The following is a 15,759-nucleotide window of genomic DNA, read 5'->3' as shown; positions in this document are numbered from 1 at the left end:
AATGCAGACTGCGGAGTGTTGGTGTAACATGGGTATACTTAGGGAAAGCCCATGATTGCTTTCACAGTTGAATTCTGTTTGTGTATGTGCAGTGAAGGGCTCCACTTACCTTTCCCTACTTTTATGAGATCCGGAGGCCAACCTGGCCATGCGTGCACCCCCACGTGAAATTTCGCTTCTGCCCACGTGCCTGGAGTGAAATCTCACACGAGGATGCTCGTGTGGGCAAGATGTCAATGAAAATCACAAAAATCTCACCCACGCAAACGTCTCATGTGAAATTTCACTTTGGGTGCATGTGAAGAAGCAAAATATCACATGGGTGTGTGTGCACATGGGTTGGGCACGCGTGCGCCCGGCCCAGCCTCCGGAACCCAGTAAAAAGTCCTACCGGATCACCGATCCCATTCGTACCAGTGGGGCCCATTACTCTCTCTCTCTCTCTCTCTCTCTCTCTCTCTCTCTGTGTGATGGGTGGGAGAATATGGGAAAGTGGCTTGAGCTCATAAAGGTAAAGAACTCCCTTACTGCTGTGGCCTACCAGGAGCACGTGCAGCTTGGGGCTAATTAGCCACTCCTAGCCTACTTAAGGGAGGACTGCTACAGCAAAAACTCTAGGAAACAATGTTTGTTTGTTCAGGTGCCCGCATGGTCTGAAAATGTCTGCTCAGCTTATCTGTTTTGGCTTCCTTCCTGCAGATGGCTTCTAGGCATTTTGCCAACCCATGTGAGCTTCTTGAGATATCCAGGGCTAATTGCTCAGACTTAATTTATGACTTTATGGACTTCTGCTAGCTGTTGATGCCGTTTAATTAACAGCTGGTTTTTCAACACAAGACTGCTTGTGTGTTTGTGTGTGTCCACTACTGAGAAAGATTATCTAATATTAATAATAATAATAATAATAATAATAATAATAATAATAATAATAATAATAATAATAATAATTTATTGGATTTGTATGCTGTCCCTCTCCATAGACAATAACCTTTACATTAATCGCTGGCCATCAAATTCACTTCTTATTTGAGTCTTACAAATCTGTTGAGCTCATTATTCCAAAAAGCAATTTTCAGAACTAACATTTCTTCTCTTGATGATTTACAATATTTGTTTGTTTGTTTGTTTGTTTGTTTGTTTGTTTATTTGTTTATTTGTTTATTTGTTTATTTGTTTATTTGTTTATTTGTTTATTTGTTTATTTGTTTATTTGTTTATTTGTTTATTTGTTTATTTGTTTATTTGTTTATTTGTTTATTTGTTTATTTGTTTATTTGTTTATTTGTTTATTTGTTTATTTGTTTATTTGTTTATTTGTTTATTTGTTTATTTGTTTATTTGTTTATTTGTTTATTTGTTTATTTGTTTATTTGTTTATTTGTTTATCAAGTACATTTTGGTTGTGTACAAAGATATAACAAGGTTTATATATGTTATATTGGTACTAATAATAGAGAAACATTTAGACAGGGGACGGAAGGCATGCTGGTGCACTTATGCACGCCCCTTACTGACCTCTTAGGAATCGGGTGAGGTCAACAGTGGATTGTCTAACGGTAAGCTGATATACCACTTAGCTACTATGGTTTATGTATGGGTTTTTTTGGGTTGTGTGAGTATTTTTATAATGAGCGTTTTAAATTGTTTTTTAAACATTGGATTTGTACACTCTGTATTGTTGTTGTGAGCCGCTCTGAGTCCTCGGAGAGGGGCGGCATACAAATCTAATAAATTATTATTAATTATTATTAAAGTTTTGGGAGTTAGGTGATGATACTGCAGAGTCAGGTAGTGAGTTCTATGCATTAACTACTTGGTTGCTAAAGTTTTATTTCCTACAGTCGAGTTTGGAGCGGTTTACTTTGAGTTTGCATCTGTTGTGTGCCCGTGTATTGTTGTGTAATACTATGGTATTGTTGTGCAATATAGGAAGAGTTGAACCAGGAAAGAAAAGGCAAAATACGTCACCTTTTAAGCCAGAGGATTATATGCTCAATGCTGAGCCAACATTGACGCTGCCGACCTTACCAAGTGTCATAGAGTTTGAAGGGGATTATCTGGCCCGAAGGAAAATGACCGGCGACAGCATCAGCAAAGGTGAGATACCGTTAGCAGAGAATCTGTAGTGCCACTCTTTCATAGCCTCTATTGGCTGCAAATCTCAAAGAGAGATTTTGTTCTTCTAATTGCTTTATCACCTTAGCACATGTCAGGTTATTTCATAAGTTATTCCCATGAAAAATAATCTGTGTTTCAATTACATATAGCAACTAGTGATGGGCGAACCCAACGGTGTTCGGGTTCGGCAAGTTTGGACGAACTTTACGCAAAATTCAGCCGAACCCGAACCGAACCCGAAACCGAATGGGGAATCCCACCAAGAGATTCTGGGGGCGGAGCTTTGATGTCATGTATACTGGCAGGTTGCTAAGGATGGCAAGGTGATCATATGTTTATTTTTACGTGAAAGGACCGCCCTTTGCTTGCAGCGCCGCTGCGGTGTCCTTTCACGTAAAAATAACAATGTTTATTTTTACATGCAGACCTCCGTTTGAAGGAGCTTGGGAAGAGATTCCGGGGGCGGAGCCTTTATGTCATCGGGGGCGGAACCTTGATGTCACCGGCAGGTTGCTAAGGACGCCAAGGTGATCACTTCCTGAATTCCATGGAATCCAAGAAATGATCACATTGGTGTCCTTAGCAACCTGCCGGTGATGTCAAAGCTCTGAACGCAGAATGCAACCCCGAACTTTGCCCGAAGTTTCAAAAAAATTTGGGTTCGTGTTCGGCATACTGAACACCACAAAATTCGGTACAGACCCAAATTGTGTGGGTTCAGTTCGCCCATCACTAATAGCAACACAATAGCACTTAGACTTATATACCGCTTCACAGCTCTCTCTAAGCAGTTTGCAGAGTCAGCCTATTTCCCCCCCCACCATCGGGGTTCCTATTTTACTGATCTCAGAAGGATGGAAGTTTAAGTTTAAGATTATTGGATTTATAAATGCAGCCACTCTCTGAAGGGCGGCTTGCAACATATGAAAGAGACAATATACAGTGGTACCTCTACTTAAGAATTTTATTTGTTCCAAGACCAGGTTCTTAAATAGAAAAGTTTGTAAGAAGAAGCAAATAATGCATGCAACCCATTAAAAGCAAATAATGCATGCAACCCATTAGGAAAGAAATAAAAGTTCGGAATTTGGATGAGAGGAAGAGGAGGGAGAAGAGGAGGAGGACAGTCACTGCCAAAGGAAGAAGGGGAGGGGAGGGGAATCAAAAAATACAAAACTTTAAGGCTTAAAAGAAAAAAAGAGGGTCTCTGAGGCAGCGAGAACGAGCACGGACCTCCTTCCATTGGCTCTGGGCTGCCAAAGCCTCCTTAAGCGCCACCGAAAGGCTCCTCTGGCAGCCCAGAAAAGCCTGAGATGGCCGGGATTAAAGGGGGAATGGCAGGAAACTGGCCCGGCCTTTGTGCCGCTCTCAAATTTCTTGGGAAATTTTTCTGGACTCAGGTTTTGTTGTGGTTGGCTCTGGCCCAGCTCCTGCCCCAGGGAATGTGGAGGTGGATGCAGGGGAAACATCAGCATGTCATAGGCCTGTTTTATTGCCGACAAAGTCAGGTAGTTCAGGTTCCTCAGACGAAGAAGGTGGGAGTGACTTGGAAGAGGGGGGCTTGGCACACCAGCCCAGGAAGTCAATCTCCATTATCTTCGGTTGATTTGGATGCAGAGGTCTTGGACCCACACAGGCGCAGAGTTATGCGTAGAAGTGACCAATTGAGGGCATATTACAGGAGATAAGAGAGGCCACCTGTGTTTGGGTGGGGCTCCAGTAATTAGTGCTGCTGATATAAATAGCAGCGTGTGGGTTTGGCCGTTGTGGAAGATTATCTGATTGTTGTGCTTCAGGACTGCCTTGTTGTCTCTGGACTTTGTTTGTTGATTTTTCACAACTTTGAAACCAAAGCAGAGCAATGTGTGTGTGTGTTCCACTTGGTGGAAGAAGGAGGGCTGTGATGTTTCTTCACAGCTGCAAGCTAAGTACTTAAGGACTGATTAAGGGAATTGCACAGACTACCAGATTATTTTGGGACGAGTGCTCTTTGCAATACAATGTGTAATATAGGCGGTCCCGGAGATATTCTGGTCCGATGCCATGAAGGGCTTTATAGGTCATAACCAACACTTTGAATTGTGACCGGAAATCGATTGGCAACCAATGCAGACTGCATATATGTATATGTGTATATGTATATGTAAATGTAATTGAAACACAGATTATTTTTCATGGGAATAACTCCTTCCCTTCCTTCTCCATTTCCATCAATCATATTTTCAGTGATGTATCATATAAGGGGGCCCTTGATGTTCTCTAGACTTGCTGGTTTACATGCAGATGTTTCATTACCTAAAGTAGGGGCTAGTTGGGTAACGAAACATCTCCAAGAAAACAAAATAAGCACGTTCAGGGAGCACTAAGGACCTCTCATTTCAACCTTGATCTACGAATATTCTCCTTCACTGTATCATATAATTCTGGTGGCAGAGGGCTCAGGTATTAAAAAATGAGACTCGGCGACATTTGTGCAAAAGCTCTTCCAGTAAATGCATCTTAATTCCTAGGTGGAGGTGCCAATTTTAACTTTATGACATATGACAGCTGGAAGAGGGGGGGAGGAGACAGATGCTCCACATTAGAGAGAGTGAGATGCACAAACGTGAAAGGCACATTTTGCGATGGGATCTGACCTGGAGAAATCAGGGAGGTATTTTAGCTTGAAGAGACAGCCGATACGTGTTAATTTCGCATGACGGGAAGTTGTTCGCTTCTAGGGATAACGCAGGGCGGGAATAGATCGGAAGAGGGATGGAATCCTGGCACACGGGCAGGATCGCGTTTCCCAAAAGACCACCTGGAAAACAGGGGTGTCAAGCTCCATTTTATTGAGGGATGCATCAGGGTTGTATTTGATCTTGGAGTGCCGTGGGAGGGCGTGGCTGGGGTAGGCATGGACATGATGGATGTGACAGGGTGCTCCTGTCATCAGGGGGTTTTCTGGTGGCCAAATGCTAAGGCAGGACGTCCCTGAGATCTTCTTTTCCTCATTATAATCTCCTTCCTACCTACCTACCTTCCTTCCTTCCTTCCCCTCCCCTCCCCTCCAGACAGCCCAGGAGGAGATCAATCATCTGTATCATCCTTGGATTCTGAACAAGAATTAATGACACATCCACGCATGCGCAGAGTGATGCATAGGAGATAACAACTGAAGGATTATTACAAGAGAAATGAGGCCACCTGTGGTTGGGTGGGCTGCTGTAATTAGTGCTACAGATAAAAGTGCAACCTGGTGTTTTAGCCTCATGGTAGTTTATCTGGTTCATTGTTTCGTCAAGATCGTGGTTTTTGTGCTGTTCAAGATTGTGTGTGGACTCTCTGGACTTTAGAATTGGACTCAATTTCCCAGTTATTGGGTGAGCAATTGGATTGCATTTAACCTGTGCCTTGTGTGTACCAGAAAATCCCTTTGACATTTAAAAAGGGAGCTGTTTCTGTTTTTCTGTTGATAAAAACTTTTGGGTTTTCCTTTTATCGTGTGGTGTGTGTCTTCCTGGACTAATTACCCTGTAATTAAGGGCGGTTGAAACACGTCGGCAGAACAGATGCTATCTGGTATTCTGGTCCAGCTAACGCAAATCCTCAAATCTTTTCCCAAGGCTTGGATCTTTAAACAAATAAATCCTTTATTCTCTCTTACACACCATATAAATGGCAACAATACAAGTAGGGTTGCGAGATCATGCACTGTAAATACTTTACAATGCAAATTCACATTCCAAGCTCAAAAGCTGGAAAGACAAAGCTGTAAATATCTCTTAAGGTAGAGGAGTTTATCAGTACTAAAAAGACTTTGCTCGGTGTTCTTGTTGATCTAAATTAGCACAGTCTGTCATGGTTTATCAAAAACTTACTTTTCCAGGAGCTATGAATCACACCATATTTCAATCACGCAGGTTGTCCAAAAGCACATTTCCCCCTGGTTATTACCTGGAAGTGACTCATTCCCTTTTTACACAATTCTAACAACTGCAGATTCAGAACTTGTTCCCAAGAATTTCTTCTTAGAGTTAGAATGATTCGAGCTGAATCCAGAATTGACTTTGTTAATAAATCGAACCCTGCGTGAAAGCACAGGCGTTTCAATTGATTTATTTCTCAGATGCTATTTGGTTTGCTGACATCTTCTTATACTAGGATAGCAGTGGATGTGATGTGCCGGTGCCTGGAGGCTGTTGGGGCCTGGATGGGTGTCAACAGACTCAAACTCAACCCTGATAAGATGGAGTGGCTGTGGGTTTTGCCTCCCAAGGACAACTCCATCTGTCCATCCATTACCCTGGGGGGGGAGTACTGACCCCCTCAAAGAAGGTCCGCAACTTGGGCGTCCCCCTCGATCCACAGCTCACATTAGAGAAACATCTTTCAGCTGTGGCGAGGGGGGTGTTTGCCCAGGTTTGCCTAGTGCACCAGTTGCGGCCCTATTTGGACCGAGAGTCACTGCTCACAGTCACTCATGCCCTCATCACCTCAAGGCTCGACTACTGTAATGCTCTCTACATGGGGCCACCTTTGAAGAGTGTTCGGAAACTTCAGATCGTGCAGAATGCAGCTGTGAGAGCAATCATGGGCTTCTCTAAGTATGCCCATGTTACACCAACACTCCGCAGTCTGCCAATCAGTTTCCGGTCACAATTCAAAGTGTTGGTTATAATCTATAAAGCCCTTCATGGCATCGGACCAGGATATCTGCGAGACCACCTTCTGCCGCACGAATCCCAGCGACCGGTTAGGTCCCACAGAGTTGGCCTTCTCCGGGTCCCATCGACTAAACAATGTTGTCTGGTGGGACCCAGGGGAAGAGCCTTCTCTGTGGTGGCTCTGACCCTCTGGAACCAGCTCCCCCCAGAGATTAGGATTGCCCCCACCCTCCTTGCCTTTCGCAAACTCCTTAAAACCCACCTCTGCCGTCAGGCATGGGGGAATTGAAACATCTCCCCCTTGCCCATGTAATTTTTGTGTATGATTTGATTGTGTGTTGTTTTTTATATATTGGGGTTTCTTTTTTGGACTTTTTAATCTAAAACTGTAATTTAGATTTTTAAATATTAGATTTGTTACTATGTACTGTTTTTTACCATTGTTGTGAGCCGCTCCGAGTCTGCAGAGAGGGACAGCATATAAATCCAATGAATCTAATCTAATCTATAAGCTAAAACCTCTGTTTCCCCATCCTCAGAGTCTGATGTATCCTGAGGCTGGGAAGGAGCACTCACAACACCTGGAAGCTTGACATTTTGTTTGTTTTGATAGCTCCTGCCAGCCAAAATGGGGAATTGCCCCTCCCTCCCCCCTGCATCCCAACTTTACCAGCAGAAGCACCATGGGCGGGTCCTTTGCTATTTCCAGGCCAGCCCCATGGGCTAGATATAAGCCCCTTCTTGTGTCGGATCTGGCCTGTGGGCCTTGAGTTTGCACCCCTGCTGTAGAAACAGATACGGCTGCTTTAATGGATCGAGTTGAAGAATGTAGGAAGAAAATCCAGTTCCATTTCCAAGCTGGGAATAAAATGGAGGCTGCTTAAGAAAGGAAGTTTACTGATGAGCAATAATAGCATGTGGTTCTGGGACAGCTGACCAATTGGTTGAATGAGTGGATGGATCTTTATAGGTTGCTGTGGCTTTGAAGTTTCAACCGTTCTGGTGATGGAGCACTGAAAGGGCTTATGGGTCTCTTGCTTTTTCAATGGTGGTGGGTTAATCCTATTATGGTTGAATCCTCACTAATAATTTTAGAATAAATAAGTTCTCTCCAGGAGTGGGTTTCTCTTATCTTTCCTACCAGTTCAGAAGTACATGCATATGTTACCTGCGTATGCGCAGAACCCTTTGCGAATGCACAGAGGGATTGTTGCCAGTTGCTTTCAAGCAGCGGCTATCTGGGAACTGGTTTCAGGGGGGGGGGGGGGGGTTTGGCAAGCTGGCCATCACCACTGGTTCAGTCAATGGGGACAAATTTCTGTTATCAGTTCACGCGAAATGGTCTGAACCAGTAGCAATCCAGCACTGGTTCTCTCCTTTTAATGCTGTAGAAATCTCAGCTACGTTTTTAAACAATTAACCTACGCATGTAAATTAATCTCTTTTCTTCTCTTTCTCTTTCCCGTTCTCTTTCTTCTTTCTCCTCCTTGTCCTCATTCTCGTTGTCGTCGTCCTCTTCTTCTTCTTCTTCTTCTTCTTCTTCTTCTTCTTCTTCCTCCTCCTCCTCCTCCTCCTTCTCTTCTTTTCCTCCTCTTCCTCCTCCTCTTCTTCCTTTTCCTCTTCTTCTTCCCTTTCCTCTTTCCTTTTCCCATCCTCCTCCTCTCTTCCTTTTCCCTTTCCTTTTTCTTTCCCTTTTCTCTTCTTCCTCCCCCTTTCCTTTTCCCCTTCCTTTCCCTTTCTTTTTCCCTTTCCTTTTCCTTTTCTCCTTCTCCACTCTTCCTTTTCCCTCACTCCTCCTCTCTTCCTTTCTTCTTTCCCTTTCTTTTTCCCTTTCCTTTTCCCTTTCTCCTCCTCTTTTCCTTTTTTCTCACTCCTCCTCTCTTCCTCTCTTCTTTCCCTTTTTTCCCTTTTCTTTTCCCTTTCTCCTCCTCCTCTCTTCCTTTTCCCTCACTCCTCCTCTCTTCCTTTCCTCTTTCCCTTTCTTTTTCCCTTTCCTTTTCCTCTTCCCTTTCCTCTTCTTCCTTTTCCACTTCCCTTTCTCCTCCTTCCCTTCCTTCTCCTCTCCCCCCCCTCCTCTGCCAAACTCTGTTTCTTTTCATAGTTTCCCATTTCCAGTGTGATACCTCTGCTATGACTGATATTATCCTGCTGGTGGATGGATCTTGGAGTATCGGACGCAACAATTTTGGACTCATTCGAGAATTCCTGGCAGCTTTGCTGGCACCTTTCAATATTGCCGAGGATAAGATCAGAATAGGTGAGTGGCACTTTGGGGTTTTTGGTTTTTTTGCAGGCTCCAAATTCAGGAGCAACTCGATTTTTTTGGGGGGGGGATCAGGTTTTCTACCAATCTAAGGAGGTAGCAACATATCTCATGATGGCAGCGACACTTTGATCTCTTAAAATCATTTCTTGCATTGTTATGATAGCAATGAACTTATTGGTAATTGCATCTCAAGAACAAGTTGCAACAATAGAAATAAACTTACAAGATGCAGGTTTTCAAAGAATTGTTGCTGTCTTGGTGTCTTGGCTTTCTTGAGTTTTTTTTAACAAACATAACAAAAATTAATATAAACTGTACTTAAAAAGAAAAGGGCAGAAACTGCAGCAAAATGAAGAAAAGGAAGAAGTAGAAAAAAGAGTGGAAAACCCCTTGTTATTTCTTGCAGGATTGTCCCAGTACAGCAGTGACCCACGGACGGAATGGGACCTGAACACGTATTCTACCTGGGAGCAGGTGTCCGAGGCCATTCGGAATTTGCGCTACAAGGGAGGAAATACCTTCACAGGTAAATGGATTCCCTGAGCTCCTGGGATGGGTATTCCCCATGGTGGGATGGTCCACAAGTCTTAAACTTGCCAAGTTTGAAGGTCTCTGCCATAGTTGGATGATCAAAATTCAGGAGGAAGAAATTTTTTTGAATCCTACCGCTGGACTTAACCTGCAAAACATTTCACAATGTTTGTCATCCTTTACAGAAAGAGGTGTGTGTGTGTATGTGAAAAGCCACTTTTGCCCAGATTTAAGAAGAAATCAAAACCTGAATTATATCAAGTTCCTTTTCTCTGAATCTTTCTAACTACAGTGGTACCTCTACTTAGGAACTTAATTCATTCCATGACCAGGTTCTTAAGTAGAAAGGTTTGTAAGAAGAAGCAATTTTTCCCATAGGAATCAATGTAAAAGCAAATAGTGTGTCTGATTGGGGAAACCACAGGGAGGGTGGAGGTCCTGTTTCCTCCCAGGAGATTCCTAGAGAGGCCCCACGGAGGCTTCTCCCTCCCTTTTCCAGCCCTGTTTCCTCCCAGGAGATTCCTAGAGAGGCCCCACGGAGGCTTCTCCCTCCCTTTTCCAGCCCTGTTTCCTCCCAGGAGATTCCTAGAGAGGCCTCACAGAGGCTTCTCCCTTCCTTTTCCAGCCCTATTTCCTCCCAGGAGATTTCTAGAGAGGCCTCACAGAGGCTTCTCCCTTCCTTTTCCACCCGTATTTCCTCCCAAGAGATTCCTAGAGAGGCCTCACAGAGGCTTCTCCCTGCCCTTTCCAGCCCTGTTTCCTCCCAGGAGATTTCTAGAGAGGTCCCACAGAGGCTTCTCCCTGCCCTTTCCAGCCCTGTTTCCTCCCAGGAGATTCCAGAGAGGCCCCACGGAGGCTTCTCCCTCCCTTTTCCAGCCCTGTTTCCTCCCAGGAGATTCCTAGAGAGGCCCCACAGAGGCTTCTCCCTGCTTTTTCCAGTTAAAGTTTCGGAGGCTCGGGTTTGTAAGTGGAAAATGGTTCTTGAGAAGAGGCAAAAAAAATCTTGAACACCGGGTTCTTATCTAGAAGAGTTCGTAAGTAGAGGCGTTCTTAGGTAGAGGTACCATTGTATATATTTTTTCCTTTCCCTCTTTTTTTCCCTCCATTCAAGGTTTGGCACTTACTCACATCCTAGAGCACAACCTGAAGGAGGAAGCGGGTGCGAGGTCTGATGCGTCTAAATTGCTCATCCTTTTGACCGATGGCAAATCTCAGGACAATGCCAGCCCACCTGCCCAGACCTTGAAGAATATGGGCATCAAGATATTCGCTGTGGGTGAGTCCTCCACTCCCAAATCAACCCATATTGGTCAAATACATCAAGCATATAAGTCAAATAAGTTAAATAAGGGTTAAATAAGGTTCAGGGTTAAATAAGGTTCAGGAGGGAAGTGTTTTTAATAGGAAAGTGAAAGCAAGAACAAGGGGGCACAATCTGAGGGTAGTTGGGGGAAAGTATAAGGGCAGACCAGATGGACCATGGGGTCTTTTTCTGCTGTCAATCATCTCTATTTCTATGTTTCTAAATAAATTATATTCAATTAAACCCGTGGAATTCTGGGAGTTGCAGTCCACGCCTCTTCATCTCTTCAAAACCCCTCTAAAACTCTGTCCTGTCCTGTGGCAATACCTGATCTGACCATGAGATGGCTCTCTACTCAAGCTGAAAACTTTGCAAACTAAACAGTTATTCTATTCCAGGCTTCACTCAGTGTCCTGCTAGGAAATAGTTTGGACTACAGGGTCCATTATCACTGGCTGCCTTCGTCATGATGAATGCTGACTGGACTGATGGGAACTGTGGTCCCTTGTATATGAAAGGCACCTGGATCGGTGTAAATATTGAGGGGATATCGAATCTATATCGAATCCAGTCCATTGGGTTTCTACCACAAAAATATACATAGAATCATCGAAACATAGAAGACTGACGGCAGAAAAAGACCTCATGGTCCAACTAGTCTGCCCTTATACTATTTCCTGTATTTTATCTTAGGGTGGATATACTGTATGTTTATCCCAGGCATGTTTAAATTCAGTTACTGTGGATTTACCAACCACGTCTGCTGGAAGTTTGTTCCAAGGATCTACTACTCTTTCAGTGAAATATTATTTTCTCACGTTGCTTTTGATCTTTCCCCCAACTAACTTCAGATTGTGTCCCCTTTACATGATCTCCAGCATACACAAACGCACACACAGCTCTTCTAAAATTATACACATTCAACCTCATTTACTGTGATAGGAAAAACATACCCAGAGCCCAGAAGGGGAAAAAAATAAATTCTAACGGTTCTGTGTACCTGACATATGAGCTCATCACTGCCCAAAGGGGCCCTGACCTCCTAGGTGAGTGAGGAAAAGCCTTTTTTCCCTCAGGTGTCGAAAGAGTATGTGTGCATGCTATCATGCCTGCGCAAGTGCCCACACCCATAATTCAATAGCCGGGGAGGGCAAAAACAGCTTCCCCCAACCCCCAGAGGCTAGAAACGGCTTGTTTCTCAACTTCTGTTGGGCCCAGTTGTTACGTACTTGCCTAATTACTGTGGGAGCTGTCTGCCCGGAAACAGCTTCCTATTGGTCAGCCTGTTTAGCTGTCCTATTGGCTTAGGCTCTGTTGCCACATTTGGCGGGAAAATTAGGGCCACTGTATTGGCTGTCCTGTCAAGTTACCTGAGGTATATATTGTTGTGTTCTGGTTTGACAGCTTGTTCGCTGTCACTTGTTTGTTCCGAGCATTCATTAAAAAGGGTCGTTCCAACACCTTGCCTCTGGCTTCTTCACCAGGAGGCTCATGTTTTGCCCTCTACAGGCTTCAAAGGCTTCCCTGGAGCTGGAGAAGGGTAAAAACGCCCTCCCCCTGTAAGGCCACCTGACACAGTAACAGCGATAGGGATATGGGAGGAGTGTGTGAGAGAGAGAGAGATTGGTACCTTGTGCAGAGCCCTAGGTTGACTGAACAAGGAAATAAGCCAGCACTCCCTTCCTCGGATTGGTACATGTGATGCACTTGTGGTTGTAGGGTTGTGATAACGAACTTTAACCTAGATAATTACGGAAGAGAATTCCAGTGTTGGTATTGACGGCAATGAATCCAGACATGGCTTTGATAATAAATGGAACTTTCTCTGTTTACACAGCAGTGGATTGCGATTTATTTCTCAGATGCTAGTTGGTTTGCTGACACCCCCATCCTCCAGGAGGTTCTCTGGAAGCCAAAAACGGCCTCCCGGAGCCTTTGTGTGAGCCAAAAATCAGCTGGCTGGCAAACACATGCACGTTGGAGCTGAGCAAGGTCAACAGCTCGCGTGCCAACAGATATGGCTCCGCGTGCCACCTCTGGCACCTGTGCCATAGGTTCGCCATCACTGCCCTAGGTTGAGAACCACTATTCTAGATGGTTTTCTGCAGGCATCACATTTTCCACCTATGTTTCCTTCAGATCCTCACATTTCCTTTTTTGTTTGTTTGTTTGTTTCAGGGGTGAAAAATGCCGACGAAACAGAGCTACGCCAAGTGGCCTCCGAACCCCTCGAGATGACTGTCTACAATGTGGTGGATTTTCCTCTGCTCCGTTCTCTGGTCAGCCGGCTCACGTGGCTCTTGTGCGCTTGGATCAAGGAGAAGAACCAGAAGGAGATAGGTGACGCCAACAAAGGAGGCTATTTGTAGCTCAGGGTTGAGCCCTGGGGACCTCGAGGCTCTCTGAACTTGGTGGTTTACTGGCAGATGTTCAGGCAAGGGCTCCTTGTCGCTGCTGCTACCGGTGTGGTTGTGCACACGCCCGTGTGAGATTTGGCTTCTGAGCATGTGCAGGAAGCGAAATCTCCCACGAGATGCTCTTGCATGGGAGATTCCACTGATTTTTGCTGATTTTTCCCCCCCTTCCATTGCAATTTTTGCATTTTGCAATTGCATTTAGACATTCATTCATTCATTCATTCATTCATTCATTCATTCATTCATTCATTCATTCATTTTACCCACCTCGGAAGGATGGGAATGCTGAATCAACCTTGAGCTGGTGGTGAGATTTGAACTGCTGAACTACAGCTAGTGGTTAGCTGAAGTAGCCTGCCGTGCTGCACTCTAACCACTGCGCCACCTCGGCTCTTCCATGCATGTGTGGAAGCAAAAGACCACAGAAAATTGGCAAAATCTCATGTGCATGAGTGTCCTCATTCGAGATTTCACTTCTTGCTCATGTGCAGAAACCAAATCTCACACGGGCACCTGCCCACTAGTAATCTGGAACTGTGCATGCCCCCCCCCCCATTTCCCCTACCGGAGCTATAGAGTGGCCCATGCCAGTAGGAACCCAATACTGCAAACGTTTCATTACCCAGCTATTTATTTTATTTATTTATTCATTGGATTTGTATGCCGCCCTTCTCCGCAGACTCGAGGCGGCTAACAACATCAATAAAACAGTGTATAACAAAATCCAATACTAAAAACAGTTAAAAACCCATTATATAAAAACCAATAATACATACAGACATACCATGCATAAAATTGTAAAGGCCTAAGGGGAAGTGTATCTCAGTTCCCCCATGCCTGGCGGCAGAGGTGGGTTTTAAGCAGTTTTCAAAAGGCAAGGAGGGTGGGGGCAATTCTAATCTCTGGGGGGAGTTGGTTCCAGAGGGCCAGGGCCGCCACAGAGAAGGCTCTTCCTCTGGGTCCTGCCAAGCGACATTGTTTGGTTGACGGGACCCGGAGAAGACCCACTCTGTAGGTAACATCATCAGTGTTAGAGGAGTAAATGATTTTACCTAATTTGGGTGGTGAAACACTGCAAGAAAACTGCCAAGCTCAGAAAGCACAAAGGGCCTCTCTTTCTGATTACTATATTTTTCAAAGTATAAAACATACCCTAGTTTTGGGGGAGGAAAATAGGGGGGTGGAATCTGCCTACCAGGTGTTCATCTGCCTAGTGTCCTTAGTCGGGTCAGCATCAGCACCTTATTTTATCCCCTGGTTAGGGCTTTAAAAAAATTTATGCAGAGAGAGTAACAATGAAAGAGCTTGCAAGCTGGTAAGAGTTGGAAACACCATTAGCACTGCATTAGGGCTGGAAAGAATCATATTTGGAGCAAGTAGAGCAATGAAAAAAAAAGCCTGCAAAGACCTAGGACTGGAAAAACATTGTTCACCGAGAGTAACAATGAAAGAGCTTGCAAGCTGGTTAGAGTTGGAAACACCATTAGCACTGCATTAGGGCTGGAAAGAATCATATTTGGAGCAAGTAGAGCAATGAAAAAAAAAGCCTGCAAAGACGTAGAACTGGAAAAACATTCTTCACAGAGAGTAACAATGAAAGAGCTTGCAAGCTTGTAAGAGTTGGAAACACCGTTAGCACCACATTAGGGCTGGAAAGAATCATATTTGGAGCAAGTAGAGCAATGAAAAAAGCCTGCAAAGACCTAGGACTAGAAAAACATTATTCACGGAGAGTAACAATGAAAGAGCTTGCAAGACAGTAAGAGCTGGGAACATCATTAGTACAGTAATGAGCAGCGAAAATTTTTAGTGCCACACTGTGGGTGTGGCTTATTTTGTGGGTGTGGCTTAATGGTCATGTCACTGGGTAGTAGTGGCTTGCCGGCCATGTGACCAGGTGGGAGTGGCTTGAACGATCATCATCGTTCAAGTGAACTGTTAAGTCCTCGACTTACAACCTTGCCAGTGTTGCTTGCTAGGGGGACAATTTGCTTCAAGTTTCCCGCGCTCTCCTTCCTAGGTCCCCCCCCACCTCAGGCTTTGTAGTTAGGCGAACGGGTGCTGCCATAAGCATAAATGCTGCCAGTGCTGCTTCCACCCACACCTTCTGCTTGCACCTCATATGGGAGGTGGCCACGTGAGGCTGGAGGGGAGCCGGGCAGGAGAGAGGGAAGCTCGTCCGAGGCCAGGAAGGAGGAAAGAAGAAAAAAGCAAGGAGCGCAGACACAGCAGCAGCAGCAGCAGGGGGGGAAAAGGAGAGCCGAACCGAGACCAGTAATCCAGGAAGTGACAGCTGCCGATCAGCCGGAGCTGCACACGCATCTTCATTTCCACCCCGTCCTACCTGTTGCCCACAGGTTAGGGCTGGGAAAAAAAGCTTCAAAAAAAGCTACATTCAGAATATAAGATGCATCTAAATTTTCAGCCTCTTTTAGGGAGGGAAAAGGTGCATTTTAATACTCCAAAAAAATATGTGAA

The 15,759-nt window shown here is 44.6% G+C and overlaps 1 protein-coding gene across 1 annotated transcript in view; it reads left to right on the top strand.

The window, feature by feature from the left end:
* The window catches only part of COL20A1 (collagen type XX alpha 1 chain), a 198,750-nt gene that overhangs the window by 16,635 nt on the left and 166,356 nt on the right, over positions 1-15,759 (top strand). The window contains exons 5-9 of the mRNA XM_070744283.1: positions 1,930-2,097; positions 8,866-9,021; positions 9,437-9,556; positions 10,673-10,837; positions 13,043-13,204. Of these exons, the coding sequence (XP_070600384.1) occupies positions 1,930-2,097; positions 8,866-9,021; positions 9,437-9,556; positions 10,673-10,837; positions 13,043-13,204 (771 nt within the window). The remainder of the gene's footprint in view (positions 1-1,929; positions 2,098-8,865; positions 9,022-9,436; positions 9,557-10,672; positions 10,838-13,042; positions 13,205-15,759) is intronic.

Source organism: Erythrolamprus reginae, chromosome 3 (assembly GCF_031021105.1).
Source record: "Erythrolamprus reginae isolate rEryReg1 chromosome 3, rEryReg1.hap1, whole genome shotgun sequence".
Lineage (NCBI taxonomy): Eukaryota > Metazoa > Chordata > Lepidosauria > Squamata > Dipsadidae > Erythrolamprus > Erythrolamprus reginae.
The sequence above is the reverse complement of the archived record's forward strand: the minus strand, read 5'-3'. Positions and strand labels throughout refer to the sequence as shown.